Source organism: Buceros rhinoceros, unplaced genomic scaffold, assembly GCF_000710305.1.
Source record: "Buceros rhinoceros silvestris isolate BGI_N320 unplaced genomic scaffold, ASM71030v1 scaffold36473, whole genome shotgun sequence".
Classification (NCBI taxonomy): Eukaryota; Metazoa; Chordata; class Aves; order Bucerotiformes; family Bucerotidae; genus Buceros; species Buceros rhinoceros.
Genome location: NW_010403682.1, coordinates 38,898 through 55,173, shown reverse-complemented (window position 1 = coordinate 55,173; position 16,276 = coordinate 38,898). Strand labels below are relative to the sequence as shown.

The following is a 16,276-nucleotide window of genomic DNA, read 5'->3' as shown; positions in this document are numbered from 1 at the left end:
GACCCTGCTTGTAAGATCGGTGGAAATACAGTGAACGTGATCCTCTCGTGAAGTTCCTCAACCGGTAACTAAAGCGGGAGACGGATCGTCCAGACTGGTATTGACACTTCCCTAATAAGATTATTTAATCTGTATTATTGAGATTAAAATTGGCTTCAATTAGTGTATTAGAAGGTGGGTATTACTGATGACACACACACATTCCCAGGGAAAAAGAGGAAAAAAAGCCAAATGCTAAATTTGCCGGTGGTTTTAGACAGACCTAGAGATGACAATTACAGGCAGCTCCCCTAGAGGTAGTTGTAAGCTTAGTAAGAAGGTGTCTAAAACATACTACAGACACTTCCACAGCTACCAGGACAAGAGATTGGTGCTTGCTCCGCTGGGAGACCGCCCATACAGACTGATGCTGCTGTACAGTCTTACACGTATGTTGTTCTTGTGGTCAATCCCTTTGCGATATTAGAAGTGAAGTATCAACGGTATTCAATCTATGCCAATGTATACCTATCCTGAAATAAGCTAATCTAAAAGCTCACCTTCCAAAATGAACCCAAATTTGATTTTCATGAAAACCAGATTTCGATGAAGAACTAGAATGCTATAGTTCTACATAGCTTTTCAATGCAAAAAATCTTTAAAAAGTATTATGAAGTTGCATACCTGACTCTTGTTTTCTGTATAAAATTTGCCCATTTCAAAGTATTTTTTTTCACTATTGGCTGTACAAATATTAATGCTAGCTAAGGTCAAACAGGAGCCTTCGTCCCTTGTACAGCCTCATTAACAGGAATGGTAGCATGGCCCAGATTCGTTCTTTCTGCTCACATCAGGATCACACAGCTATAATCTATTGGAAAACAATTAATTTACACGAGAAACGTGACATCAGGAATCTGGGTCACTCCATCTGAGCTCTGCAGGGGACACAGCAAAAAGAATTATGAAATCTAAAGTTATTTAGGTAACTAAAATCAGCAGATGAGATTGGGTGTCTCTTGCCAGATAATTTCTTGAATAATGGCACAATTTTTCTGTGATGATTTCCAGTGTGGAATCTTGTCGTAAGAGGATGACTCACGATGGTGGAAATAGTGTTATTTTATTTTTGCCTCCATGTATGTCACACTGATCAAAAAAAGGGTAGTCGTTTCCCTCCGAGGCCCACTGAGTCAGGTAGTTCTAGTTAATCACCCCATAGCTGGCGTTGTTGAAGTATGGGTGGTAACGATGCTTTCCTGCGTCACAGTGACCATCTCTATCCATGTCTCACAGCCACACGAGAAGCCCTGCTGAAAACCTGCTCCTGCCTCTGCGTGCTTTAAAAATAGAGCTGCTGTAGTGACTCAGATGGGCTTGACCTGGAAATCCTGTAGAGTACAAGGAAAGAGAGAGATGGAGTTCAAAGGACAAGATGGAGTTCAAGGGCACAAGGAGGAGGTGGCTGAAGGAAGGAGGGATAGAAAGCAAGTGCATGGGTCTTATGGACAAAGCAAAGACGGAAGAGGGTTGGTCAAGAGATGAACCTAGAGAGCACAAGGGAGAAACAGCTAGAAAATGATGACTATCAATATTACAAGACAAATGAAAAAAAAAAAGAGAAGTAATTATAAAGAGAAGCCATGCTGTTGAGGAGAGAGGGGAAACACAGGTTGGGGTTTGTCCATTTGTTTTCTCTTTGCTTATGTCAGTGTTACTCTTCCAGTTAAGTCAGTACCTAAAGGAATTGGGTATAATACCTTTATAATATGTTGGATTATTCCAACAGTGGCAATTTCCCCCTTTTGGAAACATCTCCCACCACACAGGGTTTTGTGTTTTTTTTTAGAAATAGAAATTTATGCAGCTACAGATCTCAGTAGTTTATTTTACAAAAAAAAGTTAAGTTTCTTTAAGGTACATTATTTAAATTCACTGTGGGGCTCAAGTAGAAGTAAAGAGATTTCATTTGGAGACCTCAAGGTTTTTGGTTGACAGTATTAGAGATTATTTATGTTTCTTTGAATGTCATCTTGTATTAGTTCCAGCTAGCTCAGCATTTCACAGAGCAGCAAGGTTCATCCTCACAGAAAGTAAGCAATGTACAAAAAGCTGTAAAGTATGTAGAGGAACACAGGAAAATATTTCAGTGTGTTTTGCAGATACATTCTTTGGAGGAAGATACTGTGTAAGTATGGTCTGAAAACGTCTTGATGAGTTTGAAAGCTCATTTAAACCTCCTTGCTGCCTCAGTTGAGCAAGCTGAAAATAGTTGCTAGATTAGATAAATCCTGAAGCTCCTGTAGCCCAGTGGCATATCTTTAGAGAAGGGGTTTACTGTTACGCAGACATGCTGCTGGTCATACCTGTAGCTTAATCCATGCTTAGTTTATATCACCTTGACCTGAATCCAACCTCGCAGGATAGAGGCCAAGTGAGGAATTAGCGTTGGGACTACACACTCTGTTCACCCTCTGAGTCAGCAGAGCCTGAAAGTGTGCAGGAAGTTTCATCGAGTCATACAACTGCGGCAGAAATGGTGTGACCAAGCAGTGTGCTGCTTGTGGTGGAGAGTTAAAAACATACATTGTTGTGTGTGCATTGCCTGAGCATGTACATACCTGTTGTGTGTAGCACTGCAAAACCAGGAGATGAAATTGCTTTCAAGCACCATAGTCCTGTGATAGTCTTCCCTGGTTAAACTCAGAGTCGTTTTTTACCGTAGAGCTCAGTAGGGCCAGATGTCATTTTTAGCACATGGGACATCAGCAGATATAAAGCATGAGACAATTTATGAAGCTGTTGCTCTGGCAAATATGTTGCATGGGACTGTTGATCACACAGGCATTGTGTTCTCCACTTTTCTATTCATGATGTTCACAGAGTATCTTGAGTTTATAAATCCTCATCTTCTGCATCCTTCTTTAACCACATGTCTGTGGCTCTGGGGGAAAGGGATGTTTCCCAGACCAGTACCAACTTACTAAAATGGTATTGAACAGAAAAGTACAGAGTGAATTTATTGGGCTACAAGGGCGATTTCACATTTGTGTATATTGTTCTCATATATTACAGGCTTCGGTCATTTCCGTTAGACCAATTTCATCCTAGCCACACTAACTCAAAGGAGTTTTTCCAAATTTACACACCCAGACTGGGTAGAACCACACGCTCACCAAATGAAGGGGATCACAACTACATCAAAGGCAAGCTCAGTTCCTAAAGTTTCTGTCAAAAGCACATCGATGATTCTTTCAGCAGCTTAGCACTGGCCAGCTTCAAGTTCGTCCTCAGGCAGGGGAGTTCAGCCTCTCTGGTTTACTTCCATCTGAATCTGGTAGGCTGCACGGGAAAGGTAACAAGGCATCAATCCACTGTGAAAGTTCACAAAACTAATCACTTGTCTCCTAAGACCTCAGTCCAAACAGGAACTGAGCGTGGAAATTTCTCCTTTCAATTACATCAACTCTGCTCTAGTTGCCAAGGGAGGCCGAACTTGCCGTTTGATTGCTCTGCTCTTCCACAGCAGCACAAGTAGAGAGCAGTGGCACACATGCCTCCAGGAAGCCTTTGTCGCTGAGTTCTAACTGTGGTGCTAGCAGCGTCTGAACTCAGCAGTTCAGAGAAGGTTTTGGTGTTGCAGAATGAGTTGCAGTATAGTCAGCAGATGAAGTCGTGGGTGCCTTCAGCTTGTTTCTGGCACGTTCATACAACCTTGGTTCCTGGAGGTACTGGGGGCACCAACAGCAAGTACTTTCTCTCTGCTAACACTGTCTAGTGACCACTACTTGGCTGTGACGCTTCTCTTTCTGTGCTGTTAAACAGCACCATTTTATTTCCCTCTCTGCCTTTCTACTTTTGGGTGCTAAAAGAGTTACCAGGGTGTGTAATGCACTCTTCAGTTATGAACAACTGAGAGAACGGATGATGAGTGAGATGCCTTTTTAACGTCTGGTTTGCCAGTGTGTTAGCAGGGGTTACTCAGCCCATGCCAGAAGCGGGCAAAACTTGCCAGCAGTTGTGGGGGGCAACCTGCTGTTTGTGAACGGCGTTAGCCTTAATATAGACTGAGTTCCAGGCACCCATGTGAAACTTGGCATCACGAGACCTCGAAAATCCTGCAGGTGACAGGGGAGCCACCATATGCCATTTCCTCGAAGAGGACGAAATAGGAAGTATGGCACAATTGCAAAGCAGCACGCTGTTACCACACTGTTTCTACTCCGTTCTTGCTGTAAAAATAATATTGCCCCAATGGCTGCTGGTGCAGCTGACAAGACCTCCTCTTTGTGAAAAATAAAGGCAAATGTTTTGCTTTATGTCAGCCATGTTAGCTATTAGGCATGTCAGTATTACATTTTTGGCACGTGACCAAGATTTCTGACAATAATGTAAAAATTCAGCTTAGGTTTCTAATTTGGATTTCCAAAACAGTCATCCAAAGCGAGTCCAACTGCTTGGCACAACAGCACCACGTTTGCATAGCAGATTCACACAAGCTCTGGAGAAGTTTTGCCATGTCATAGCTGTAAATAAAATTCAAATTAACAGTTCTGGCCAAAACTGAAGCAGAGCAGAATGAAAACTCAGCTTCATCAGTATTTTAAAGCTGCAGCTCAGTTGAATAACTGTGTTTCTGCCAACTGGATAACTTTGTTACTGATAAAGAAAAGCCAACAGGGGTTTGAGTGATCAGACAGTTCATCATCAAATAAATGTAAATATTTTTATTTTTAAAAATGTTAATGGCACCTTAGAGGCAGTCACGACACAACGAAATATACAAAAATTACATTTTTGCAGTTGTATCTTTCCACAGCGCTGCACAAAATGAAAGTGGTATGAGAAACACTGTAGATCACACACTGAGACAATCAACTTTAAGTCAGTAAAAACGGACATTTTTTGGTACACGTCAATAATACCAGACCCAGGTTCCCTGGGTAAAAATTGAAGGTGGTTTTGTGCAAAACTTTCCAACAATAGTACTACTCAATACGCTAAACATACCGTACAAGATAGTTTGACTAGTCCTCATGCAGTCTTTATATACAGCATCATCTCAGTTTGCTTTTTCAGGGAAAATAAGTAACTCCATTAACTAAAATTAAGCTTTTCTTAAGTCTTTCCCTGGATTTTACTCAGCATCAGAGACCATTCAAACTTTATCTGAAAACAAGCCTTTTGTAATCTCTTGTATTTTAAAGGGGAGCAATACAATAAATTAATTGCCATATTCTGGCATGATGGTAAATGGAAAAAGCAGATAAATACTTGCTTGATTTCAAAAAAAAAAAAGAATAACTTGCCTGATTGCTACTCCTAGATGGACTTTCAGAAATTATTAAATTCTGTTATCCAATTTAAAGTGTTTAATTACTTTAATCTGTGTTTACCCTGTGTTATACCACTGGACCCTGAAGTAAAATGCCTTTATCACAGAGGAAAGGGTCTTGGTTTCCAAACCATGGAAATGAACCACAAGCTTCTGCGGGTTGGGGTTTCTTTTTCTCAATAATTTCATGTTGATTGGGTTTAACAACTCCAGGAAGCACTACCTGTGATTAAGCAGTTGACTTTGGATCAAACATAAGCCTGAACTGATTCCTCTTCGAACAGCACCATTCAACTTGAACTTCAAACGTTAGAGTCCTTGTTTGTTGGAGTAGCTAATAATTAGCTTGTAGCGCTATGATTACAAAACCAAAGCTTCTGCTTACACTGGATTTGTCTAGCTTCAGCTTCTAGTCAGTGTAGATCATGTATCTTTCCTGCAGCAAATTACCTTTGCCTACTGAATTTCTACTCCCCAGGTAAGCATTCATGAATTGTTCCTAGAAAGCCACGAGCTTTTAAGTATCTTTCATGTAGTAGAGCAAATATCAGATCTATAGGCGATGGTCCCACAGCATAGGCACTGCATAACGCAGGCGTTTTGATACGACGCTAAAAAGCAGTTGGATTTGAGAGTGCTTCTCTAAGAATTCAGAACAAGTAGAGGAAACAGGAGCACAGTAAAATGAGAAGCTGCATGAAGGTAAAGCAGAAAGGAGAAGGAATTTAAACTGGGTCTCACTCAGTGCTGTCAATGACTAATTGGATGTTCAACAATAATGGAGTTACAGTTAAAGCTACTGGAGGGATCCATTATACAAGTTTTAGAGGAAACCTAATTTAGACCTGAATGCTGAAATGGGAGAGGTCAGGAAAATTGTGCAAACTAAACCTGCAGAAACCTCTGAGCAAAAAAGCCACCAAAAGCCTGTAGAAGAGGTATTAACAACTAACTGAAGGACTTCTCAGTTGGAGACCTACTATCAAAACGAAGTGAAATAATTTACTACCAGACACCAACCAAGCAGAAAAGACACTGTCTGGCAACATTTTGTTGAGTGGGAGTGTTTTAGAGGTTCACGATGAGTAAGTGTAAGGAGTATACTAAGAATGTCTACTGTGTTGTAAGGGAACAGTATCCTGACAGAACATGGTTAATTGACTGAGAAGCTGAACAAAGTTCTCATTACAAGAGGTCTTGCAGTGTTTCGGATGGCCTAGGCATACTTTCACAGCAAGCACAGCTCTGACTGCAAGACAGATACGTACACTCATGTAATCCCAGCCTAAGTGGTGCAAGTGATGCTGATACCGAAGCTAGTGACACAGGTATCACCCCTGGCTAGCCCATCCACCAGCCTGCCCTTGGTCTGGGTACAGGCACAGCTGGCTATAATGCCTGTGCTGCCACATCCCGATGCTGCTTGTATCTGTTCCCTGCAGGCAAAAGCTAGGAAGAACCTGTTACTCTGAAGCTGCCCCATCATTCTGCAGTGAGGCTGCAGTTTTAGGGGCAGCTAATGATTCCCTGAAGCAAGAAAAAGGCTCATCTCCCTTTTTGTCCCCACTTCACACTTGCAAGACTTTCCATCATCCCTTTAAGTCTCTAGCTGTGTAGAACTATTCAACTCTTTCACTAGGTTTTTTTCCAGCCTAGTGAGCTAACATGGCATATGGAAGACGGCACCACACACCAGTGTCAGCACAAGGTAAGAAAGAGGAGGGCAAAGGCAGGAGGGGAGATCTCCCTTGCCTTTGGGTGGCCTTCCACTTGGCAGACCTCCTGGCACTGCAGCCTTACTCTGTGCAAAACTATAGCAGTTTCACCCAAAAGCAGGCTTTTGCCCTTCACATTATTATTTTTTTAATTTCTTGATGTGTGTCACATCCTCCAGTGATTTATATTCAGAAGGGAAAATAACCTAGAGAAGTGCTGTGCCCATTTACCAATTAGGATTGTTTTAATTTGCATGAGGAACATTATGCAGCCTTTACAGCTTTTTCTGTGTCCTCTGCCAGATATAAAGCCAATATGGAAACACAGCCCCTTCTGTTTCCAGTTTGGACCTAGTCAGATTTTATCAAGACAGCAAGCAATCTTTCATAGGCCCATTGATTTTGTGTTCCACCCTCACTCTGCACTAAGGTCATCTTCCAGGACTGTCACAGGATGCCCTTGGAGCAGAAGCCTTTACATCCCCAGGTAGCAGCGTACCAAATTCCTTTGTTGTAAGGAAAATGACTAACCTTTCTCCTGCCTGACTTTCGGACTACCTGACATTACATTTTTAACTCCGTACACTACCACTGGCAGGATTCTCTCTTTAAACATAACAATGCAACAGGCAAAGGAGTTTTTCTTATGTAAAAATTAACACGTGGTATTCCTTTCTCACACATGTACCCTTGTGAGCCCGTTCAGAAATGCTAGTCAGTGTTTTCGCAAGTGGCCAGACCAGAAGCTGGCTGTGCAAATGGAATAGAAGAATGGAGAATATAATAAAGATGGCAAGAAAACACCATGGCAAGAGTCACAGCTTTGAGGATCCGTACCTGGACTCGATCCATTTTTTTTTTTTTGTGTATGCATAATCTTGTGGCCTACAGAAATGAGGGGTGGGAGGAGTCACAGGGCTGATTAGTAAAATGGGTGGTGGATTTTAGGAAAAGACTTCAGAAAGGAAAGGACTCTGAATAGAAGCACACTAACTGGCTAAAGAACTGGAAAGTACAGGCTATAAAAAGCCTTTCAAAAAGAGATAGGAACAAACTGTATGAAAACAGTGGAAAAGACCAAGAGGACCTCAGAACACATCCAAAGGGCATAAAAACAAACCAAGGGAAACCCCTTCTGGTGATGCAAAGGCCAGGAAAGAGCTACTTCTTTTTTCCTTTTAATCTTTTTTACGTTGTGGAAGGGACTTTCCTGTGAAGATAAGTTTATGTGCTGGATTGGCGTAAGCCATCTCTTCAGCTTATGAGCTGGCTGTAAAGGAGGCCAAGCGCAGGTACTTGGAAGGTGGGGGTGAAGGTCTGCTGCAACACACACGTACAGTGCTGAAATGGGTTAACAGATGTGAGGAGAAAGGTCTCCCTGAACCAAACAGCAGCAGAAGCACACAAAGCAATTAAGACATAGAAGTTTTACACATAACACAATACCCCCATCCTTCTTCAGGGGATACCAGGGTAAAGGCAAAGAAGAAAAAAAAATTAATTCTTCCTGACACAGCCAAGGATAAACCAATTCATAAGTTTGAGCTTTATAAAGGCACATGCCTCTCAGCAGGGCTTTTGATTTCCACTCCACTTTCCTCTGAGACAAGGCAGGGCTCAGTTAGGATAACATGGGTGTGTCCGATCTGATCCATTTCCAGTGACTGCGAGCCAGCACAATCCCTTCCTCACTCCTCCGTTCAAAGACGTAGCACATATGAAGAATCCTTCAGTGATTTTTGAAGTGTTTTAATTTAATTTTCTAAATGCTGAGTCATATTGTTATTTATGCAGTTAATTCTGTCCCTGAAGCCACAAAAAGTAACTGTATTCACTGTTAATACAATCATGGTAAAAACTCAAAGTTCTTCCCCTGCCCCCTGACCCTTTCCTCAGAATAAGGTCTTCAGAATTTCTACACCAACTATTGCACTTAATTAAAAACAAATACACACGTCAAGTAAGCCCTTCCCCTTCCCTCCTGTAAAACCAGCATAACAATTACTGCAGTTGAAAAGAAAATCTGTCATGACAATTATTTTCAAAGTAACGCTAAATATCAAGTAACTGGAGAGACAGTCTTTTCATTTAATGGAGAGTAGAGAAGAAATCTGGGTGTGGTGGTTTGTTTTGTTGGGGTTTTTTATTAAAGATCTTATTTTACATCATGGCTGAAAGCCAAGCAGATTTCACGGATTTTTTTTTTAAGTTCTTAAATCAAGCAAAACAAATACCAGTATGAAAACAAAACCATCCATGTCTCCCAATAGTGGTACTGTAGGCTAGTACATTATTTTCAGGAGTATTTGTTAAGAGAGTCTGCACAGTGTTTGTATATTTACACAACTTTAATCCCAAGATTCTTCCACCCTCCTTAATCTGACACAAGAAAGAAATCCACTGCACCCAGAGTCCCACCACCCATCTGCTTTGCATTCAGTTAGAGCACTCCGAGAACCAAGGGCTAACAAAGGCTAACCGAAGTGTTGCCCTTCTGTGTACTTCGTTCCCCTTGCAGGGCTTGAAGACAACTAACCCACCAGCTACTTGCTTCTTTACTCCTTTACAAAGCGGCCTGGAGATCGTGTCATTCAATTCAGTTCATCTTTGGAAGTCTTATGCCACATTTATGTGTTTCCCAAATGTGATAAGGAACAGTGCCAGGATAGAACAACCGCTAACTGTGGTCAACAGTCATCACTGGTCTCATTTACAAATAATAAACTCTGTGCAAAAGGTTATTGGTCCTGAAAACTAGAAACCCCATATACAGATATTCATTAATTTAGAATCAAAACTATTCATATATATGACTGTATAATTTGGCTTATAATTCTAGTTGGATTCAGAGAGAAAGTTAGTCTAACAGGACTGATACACATCATGGTGCACTCCCTCATGGTCACTCTTTGCACTCCAGTCCAGTAAAAAGCACTCCTGACATCTGCATTTGCTTGGGTCCCTCCCGAACACCATAACATCTTTTGTGGGTATGGGTTTGTAAAGTGGAAAATCTGCTGGATTAAGGCAGAAGACTGACATAAGCGAGCAGTTTGTCACAGACAGAGCCAGTTAGACACTAGCGGATTGAACAGGCAAGTGACTGCCAACAAGTATGCATTTATGTACTTAAACCTTAAAGTTCAGGATTCTTTGCAGCCTTCTCCACCCAGTCTGCACATTTAAACTGACAAAAACTAATTTGTATACACACAGCACTTAAAAAACAGGGAGGAGAAAGAAAAAAAAGAAAAAGAAAGCAGCCAGACCAGCAGCTTCATCTTGGTATAATCATCCTTTCTATGGCACAGATTATATGATCCCAGTTTTTACAAAATATTGCCAGAAGTGTTACTGCAAAAAAAGTGCAGATGATATGAAAACGGCTCTTCATCATAGGAGCAATGAACTTTGCAATAGTAGAAACGCACACTAAGATGACAGTCATGAAGGCCAGGATAACATTTATGCATTTCCCCAGGAGCACTTTGGCATTAACTGTTTCGGACTGCTGTGCTTGCTGCTCTTGCTGATGGAGCTCCAGCTTTGAAACCCGGGTCTGGCATGATTCCAAGGCTTCCTAGAGACAGAAAATGAGAATTAGGGCAGCTCTATTTCCATACACCACTTGTCCCATTTTAGCTGCAGAGCCATCCATCAGCTAGATTGGAAATGTAATTTATTATAGGCTCCTAAAATTTGAATGACCAACTTTTTAAAAAATAAATGTACGTATGTAATCAGGCATAGTCAAGTCTGACAACACTGTCCAAAACACAGCTTTTCCATTTTTCATGCTTGAAAAAAAGTACCATAACTCTGATGCTCATGACGGATAATGGTTCCTGCATATCCTGATGAGATAAAGTTCTGGGAAAGCTGTTGCCATCACAACTTTCAGTGCATTAAAAAGCATCAAAGTTAGTTTATTTTTATACCCTACAGAAAACATTAGTATAGTACAGAGTAACTGTAATACTAATTAAATCTACTTTGCAACATGTAGCATTTGGTTTACACCACCTCTCTGGACTATGTTACTTTTTCTCTCAAAGCCACCCATTATGCAGTGCTGGGTTTGAGTCCTTTCAGTCAGAGACTACGTCCTCCCTCTGTCAGTGTGAAGGCTCACTAATCCAAGCACGAAGTGGGCAGCACAGTCAGTGGAGAAATCTGTGGTGATGCTTTTACAGGATTCTCTCTCTCACATGATGCATTCTGCTTCACATTTTGTTCTAAAGAAAGCATACCTTTGTCTTCTGCTTGAGGATTGACTAGAAATGGTCTTCCAGTAAAATAGTTCCTAAATCACTAAGCCCACACTTCAGCCCTCTCAAGGTGAAACATGGAAAAATTTCCAACTGCTTCACTTACTTGCCAAAATGCCACATTTTGCTACCGTTGGGAATTGGACACCACTATGTTACACAGTGCAAGGCTATAATTTAATGAGATCAATCAATTTGATATTACCATTGTGTAAAAGAAAGAAATTATGCTCCAGCATCCCTACTTCCTTTCCCACTCTCAAACTCCACACGTTTTCCTTGCACTGGCAGGGATGTGATCCGGATCACACAGTAACCTGATTCAACCCAGTCCTCTGTGTAAAAACAAACTAAACCACTGCACAGTTATTAGCTTTTTTTTTGCTGGGTCTGTTCTTTGTTGTTCCAGCAAGTTGAACTGGCTTACCATGTGAGCAGCTGGGCACCAAACTCAGCGCGAAGCACACGGCACAACACCTTCAAAGGCATAAGGTCCCTTAGGGTTCCTGCATGCTCTCCACTACACAGGAAAGAACTTTCCTGGCCCTCCTTCCACTTGGTAAGTTATTCTCAAATCATCTCATGCTGCTTTAGAGAAAGTCCAGCTACAAAGGTCTGATACCTGCAGTTCTGCACTGAGAGAACGAGCGAGTGTTTTAAAAATGATCTGTCCATCCCCCAGCGACAGTGTGTTCTGAAGTTACTTAAAATATCCACAACTTAGATGCTTTTACTCTATTTTAGCTTATTTGCCAGCCCCCCTCCCCGAGACAGGTTTAAACAGGCCTAACTGTACAGAGATAAAAGAAACAAGGCTGCATCAACATAGCACTTCAATTAGTTTTATGTCTCTGACACCCCTCCAGGTTTCTGCTAATGAGTTAGTAAACGTTTCACAGCCCTTCTGCTGGAGAACTCAGGTCTCACTCAGTTTGTACATACTCCAGATCCTTAACAGAAAGGAGTCCTGCAGGAGAGACCTCACTTCTTTAAACCTACAACAGAAGCTATGTGATGCTTAGATTCAGTACCTTCCCTTTCTCACTCTGTTCCCAGGGGGTTCCTGGCTCTCACACCAATCAGGAAACAACCTGCTGCCTCTGCTCTCTGCCTTCAGACTTGTAAGCACAAGGGTGTACAGGACAGGTGGGGGGGTTTCTTTGTTACCATTTGAGCCAGTAAAAAGACAGTCTTCGAGCATTCCTCAGTTGTTAGTGTATTTAAACACAAGTTAAGGCAAAACAATGTTTTCATCATTTTTCACCACTTGGTCAGACTTCGGGTAGAAATATTATGCCTTATATAAATGCTTATATCAAATATAAATATTCAACTATGTAACTACCTGCTGTCAGGACAAACTTGTAGATGTTATTACTGGCTTTTGATTGAAGCCAGACATGGCTACAACTAATCACTGAGGTGTACACAGCCTACAGCTTTGATTATATGGGCCACTGTGACCATGGATTAAAACTCATACCAATTAGCTCTCTCAATTTTATAATAAACCTTGCTAGCGATATGACTACGTAATGGAGAAAGTCTGAGCAAGAGGTTTATATTAGGACATTGTCAAAAAAGGCATTTGACACAATACAAGGAGGCTCAATTCCTTCCTCCTCTGGTACAAGAAATTAAAACAAGTCTGCCTAGGCTATATCATCTATTCCAGGAGATAAAATTTTGAACCCACTGAAACAAATGGAGACTGTCACCAATTAAAACATACTGGGTTTTCACCTTAAAACAGCCAAAACACGTGCTTGAATCTTTTCCCAGATTCCTAATATACAAAGATGTAGAAAAGTGCAAGTGTTTCATAGGACATCTCTACAAAATGTTAGAAATTTATGATAAAGAAAAAAAATAGTACCTGAACATCTCGTGATCGCTCATATGCCTGATACGCCACTTTCTCCTCTATGCTAGCTAGCTCTTGTTTCAAGTTTGCTGTCTCATGTTGATGAAGATCAGTGAGGTCATTTAGCTGGTCTTCCAATCTTTCATATCTTATTAAGAAAAAAGGTCTAAATTTAGTGCCTTCTATTCAAATAATGCTAAATCATGAAAACGATTACATATTTTAAAAGGTAATGTCTCATTGTACTATGGATTCATCTGACTGGCAGTACAGAGCAAGTACAGAAACCATTAAAAACTTTGGAACTCTCCATAGGCATTTACTCAGCAAACTGGAAGCCTTTTTTGAGTGTTGCTTGCTGGCAGTGGCTGTTAAAAAGCAAATATTTGTACATCATTGGCAACTTATGTGAACTATAAACATACCTAAGGGTATCCAACTCACATTTTTCCGTTTCTCACTCATCATTTAGACAAGAAAATATGGTTTTATAAGCAAGCTTGAGCCAGTTAACAGCTTGCCATGAGTGAAAGGAAAAATACATTTCCTGGATCCCCTCTCAAACACAACTGCAAGGTCCTGCCATTCACGTACAGCCTGTACTGGTACATCTCCAGATGGAACAAAAACATCAGGAAATCAGAAATTTTTTCTGTGACTTTGTAACTTGATTTAACACAGGCAAAAACACACAATCACTGCAGCTGGCACAAAAATGATGGAGGCAAAATTGTCTAGCTGTGGGAGTGGTGGCAGGAGGCTGACAGTAAGCTGTCAGAAAAGGCTGCTCTGCCTTCTCCTGAAACCAAGTCCTGAGCCCAGCAGGCCATTTGCTCTGTTTCTTACTGCCCCATGTTACCACCTGATATCCAATTTTCCCTTGTATTTCAAGAACTGTAAACAATGGAAACATTAAATATTGCATTTCATACTGAGTTTTTGCCCATTAGCATAGTAGAGGCCTCAAGAATCAACACTTACTTTAACAAACTATATGACAAATGGGATACAGGTACAGCAGGTGCAAGTCCTCTGTAGAATGTATCTCACTTCCCACAGTGGGTGATAAAGAAATTAAATGCTAAGCAACAAATGCAAGAGGAAGTTGTGCTACAGCACTTAAAATTACATTTCACAGCCATGTGTTACACCAGGGTCCAAAGTGACATTGCAGCCACGAGACAGTAATGTGTCTGTGAAGTTATTTGGACAAGGTACTCAGGACTAAATGGTATACCCATCAGCTCTAAGTCAGCTCTGCTACCCAGCAGACCAGTTAGCATTTTCAAGTCACAATAGATCAGAATCCTTCCACCAGTTACAAAACAACTGGCATAGTATTCACATAATACAGTATGTCAGATGTGAAGAATTTTCTGACACGCCTTCGACAAAAGGCAAAGAACTACCACATCAGTAGATAGGAAATATTAATGTTCTACATGTATTTTCAGTTACAGGAAGCAGTGGAACATATAAGTACCAGATACTGATTGGTATTATTTTTTCCTCTTGCTTCTGAAATATCACACACACAAGCACACACCCACATTTACATTTTCCACATAGCTTCTATACCCATTCAAAAGTCATTTCAAGAGAACAGGTTAAAAAAAAATACCTATATCTTTCCTCTTGTAACATCTGAGAAATAAAGCCATAGTCTCTTTTAAATTGTGTTTTTAAATTCTCAATATCATCAGCTAATTGGGACTGTGTCTCCTTGATTTCCCTTAGTTCCTCCAAAATCATGGAAAGCTTTCCTTGGCTGTCCAGGGTACTCGCCACAGCAGGACCAAAGGAAGTATTCCCATTGCTATCAGCTGAGCCAGAGGTCCCACTTGAGCATTCGTCATCACTGACATATTTTGGTTTGGCAACAATGGTGGCACTGCCCCCATACGTTCTAGGACTCGTTTCTGGCCGAAATTCATCCAAGGTATTTTTGAGATGAGCAATGTTATCTGCACTACCAAATTTGTTTCGGATCAGGTTTGCAAACTCTCTTGACTTGCTGAAAACAAAGACGGGTGGTGTCAAAGATACCCCCGGCACACCTGACTTGCTGCTCTCTGTTCCATGCCCAGAGGTACGAGGCTTTCCATGCTGGGTATCTTTCAAGTTATCTTTGGAAGTATCCTTAGTAGTTCTGGAAGATCCATTTTGTTCAATATCTTTGAGCTTTTTGTGATACTGTTCCAATTTCTTCTGCAGCTGGGCAATGGAGTGGGCAGATTTCTGGTTCTTTTTCTCAAAGACTTGTTTAATGCGCCCAGCCTGTTGCTTGTCTGCACTGTTTACCAGTTTCAAATACTCAGCCACATTTCCATCTCGAGCTGTTTGTTCAACTTTGATTTGTTCTGTAACCTTGAGGATTTTCTGTTTCAAGCTATCTGCACTGAGTTTGACTTTGTGAAACTCTAGGACCCCGTCTGGTACATCAAAGTTCAGGTTGGTGTCAGAACCTCCACGGCGAATGTTAAGTGGTAAACTCAGGGTATTCATGTCATGCCTTTCCACCTAAGAGAAAAAAAACCAAACCCAACAGATAAATAGAATTTGAAGTTTACTTTTTAAAAATCTAAATTTCAGTTTACTTTTCTGTATGTAATTATAAGTACACAATATAAAGTAGCTTATAGAAGCAAAACAGAAAGAACTTTTCTTTGAAATTAAGAAGCACTTCTCAAATTCCCTAGGTTCATAAACAGACCAAGGAACTGTCTGTCTATTATAAAAGCAGCAAGATTTATTAGAGTGAAGATGATTCAAGTATATGTTTTTTCACAAAATCAGAACAATGCTGAGCTAGAAAAGGCTCCTAAACATATTGTTTTAATATGATTAAGAGTTTCAAAGAGATCATGACTGATAATCACTGCGTCATTCTCTTAGAAATGGTCAAACAACGACAGAGGTGTGAACAGATTCTTCCCTCTACAGCAGTGTTATACTGTTTGGTGTATTTTACCACATTAAAGTCCTTTTTTGATACATGCTCCTCCCATCAACATTCATCACACAAACGTTTTGGTTTTTTTTTTGTTCTTTTTTTTTTTCTTCACACACACAACTGGCTGAAAGTTCTTTGAAATTTACTGCGTGCTTCAGCAGG

At 40.8% G+C, this 16,276-nt stretch overlaps 1 protein-coding gene across 1 annotated transcript in view; it reads right to left on the bottom strand.

Annotated features, from left to right (window-relative positions):
- Positions 1 to 10,222: 10,222 nt before the first annotated feature.
- TMCC3 (transmembrane and coiled-coil domain family 3) overlaps positions 10,223 to 16,276 on the bottom strand; it is a 44,949-nt gene continuing 38,895 nt past the window's right edge. The window contains exons 2-4 of the mRNA XM_010133109.1: positions 14,783 to 15,681; positions 13,174 to 13,309; positions 10,223 to 10,609 (exon numbers count right to left, since the gene is read on the bottom strand). Coding sequence (XP_010131411.1) covers positions 10,307 to 10,609; positions 13,174 to 13,309; positions 14,783 to 15,681 — 1,338 coding nt within the window. The 3' untranslated portion in view covers positions 10,223 to 10,306. The remainder of the gene's footprint in view (positions 10,610 to 13,173; positions 13,310 to 14,782; positions 15,682 to 16,276) is intronic.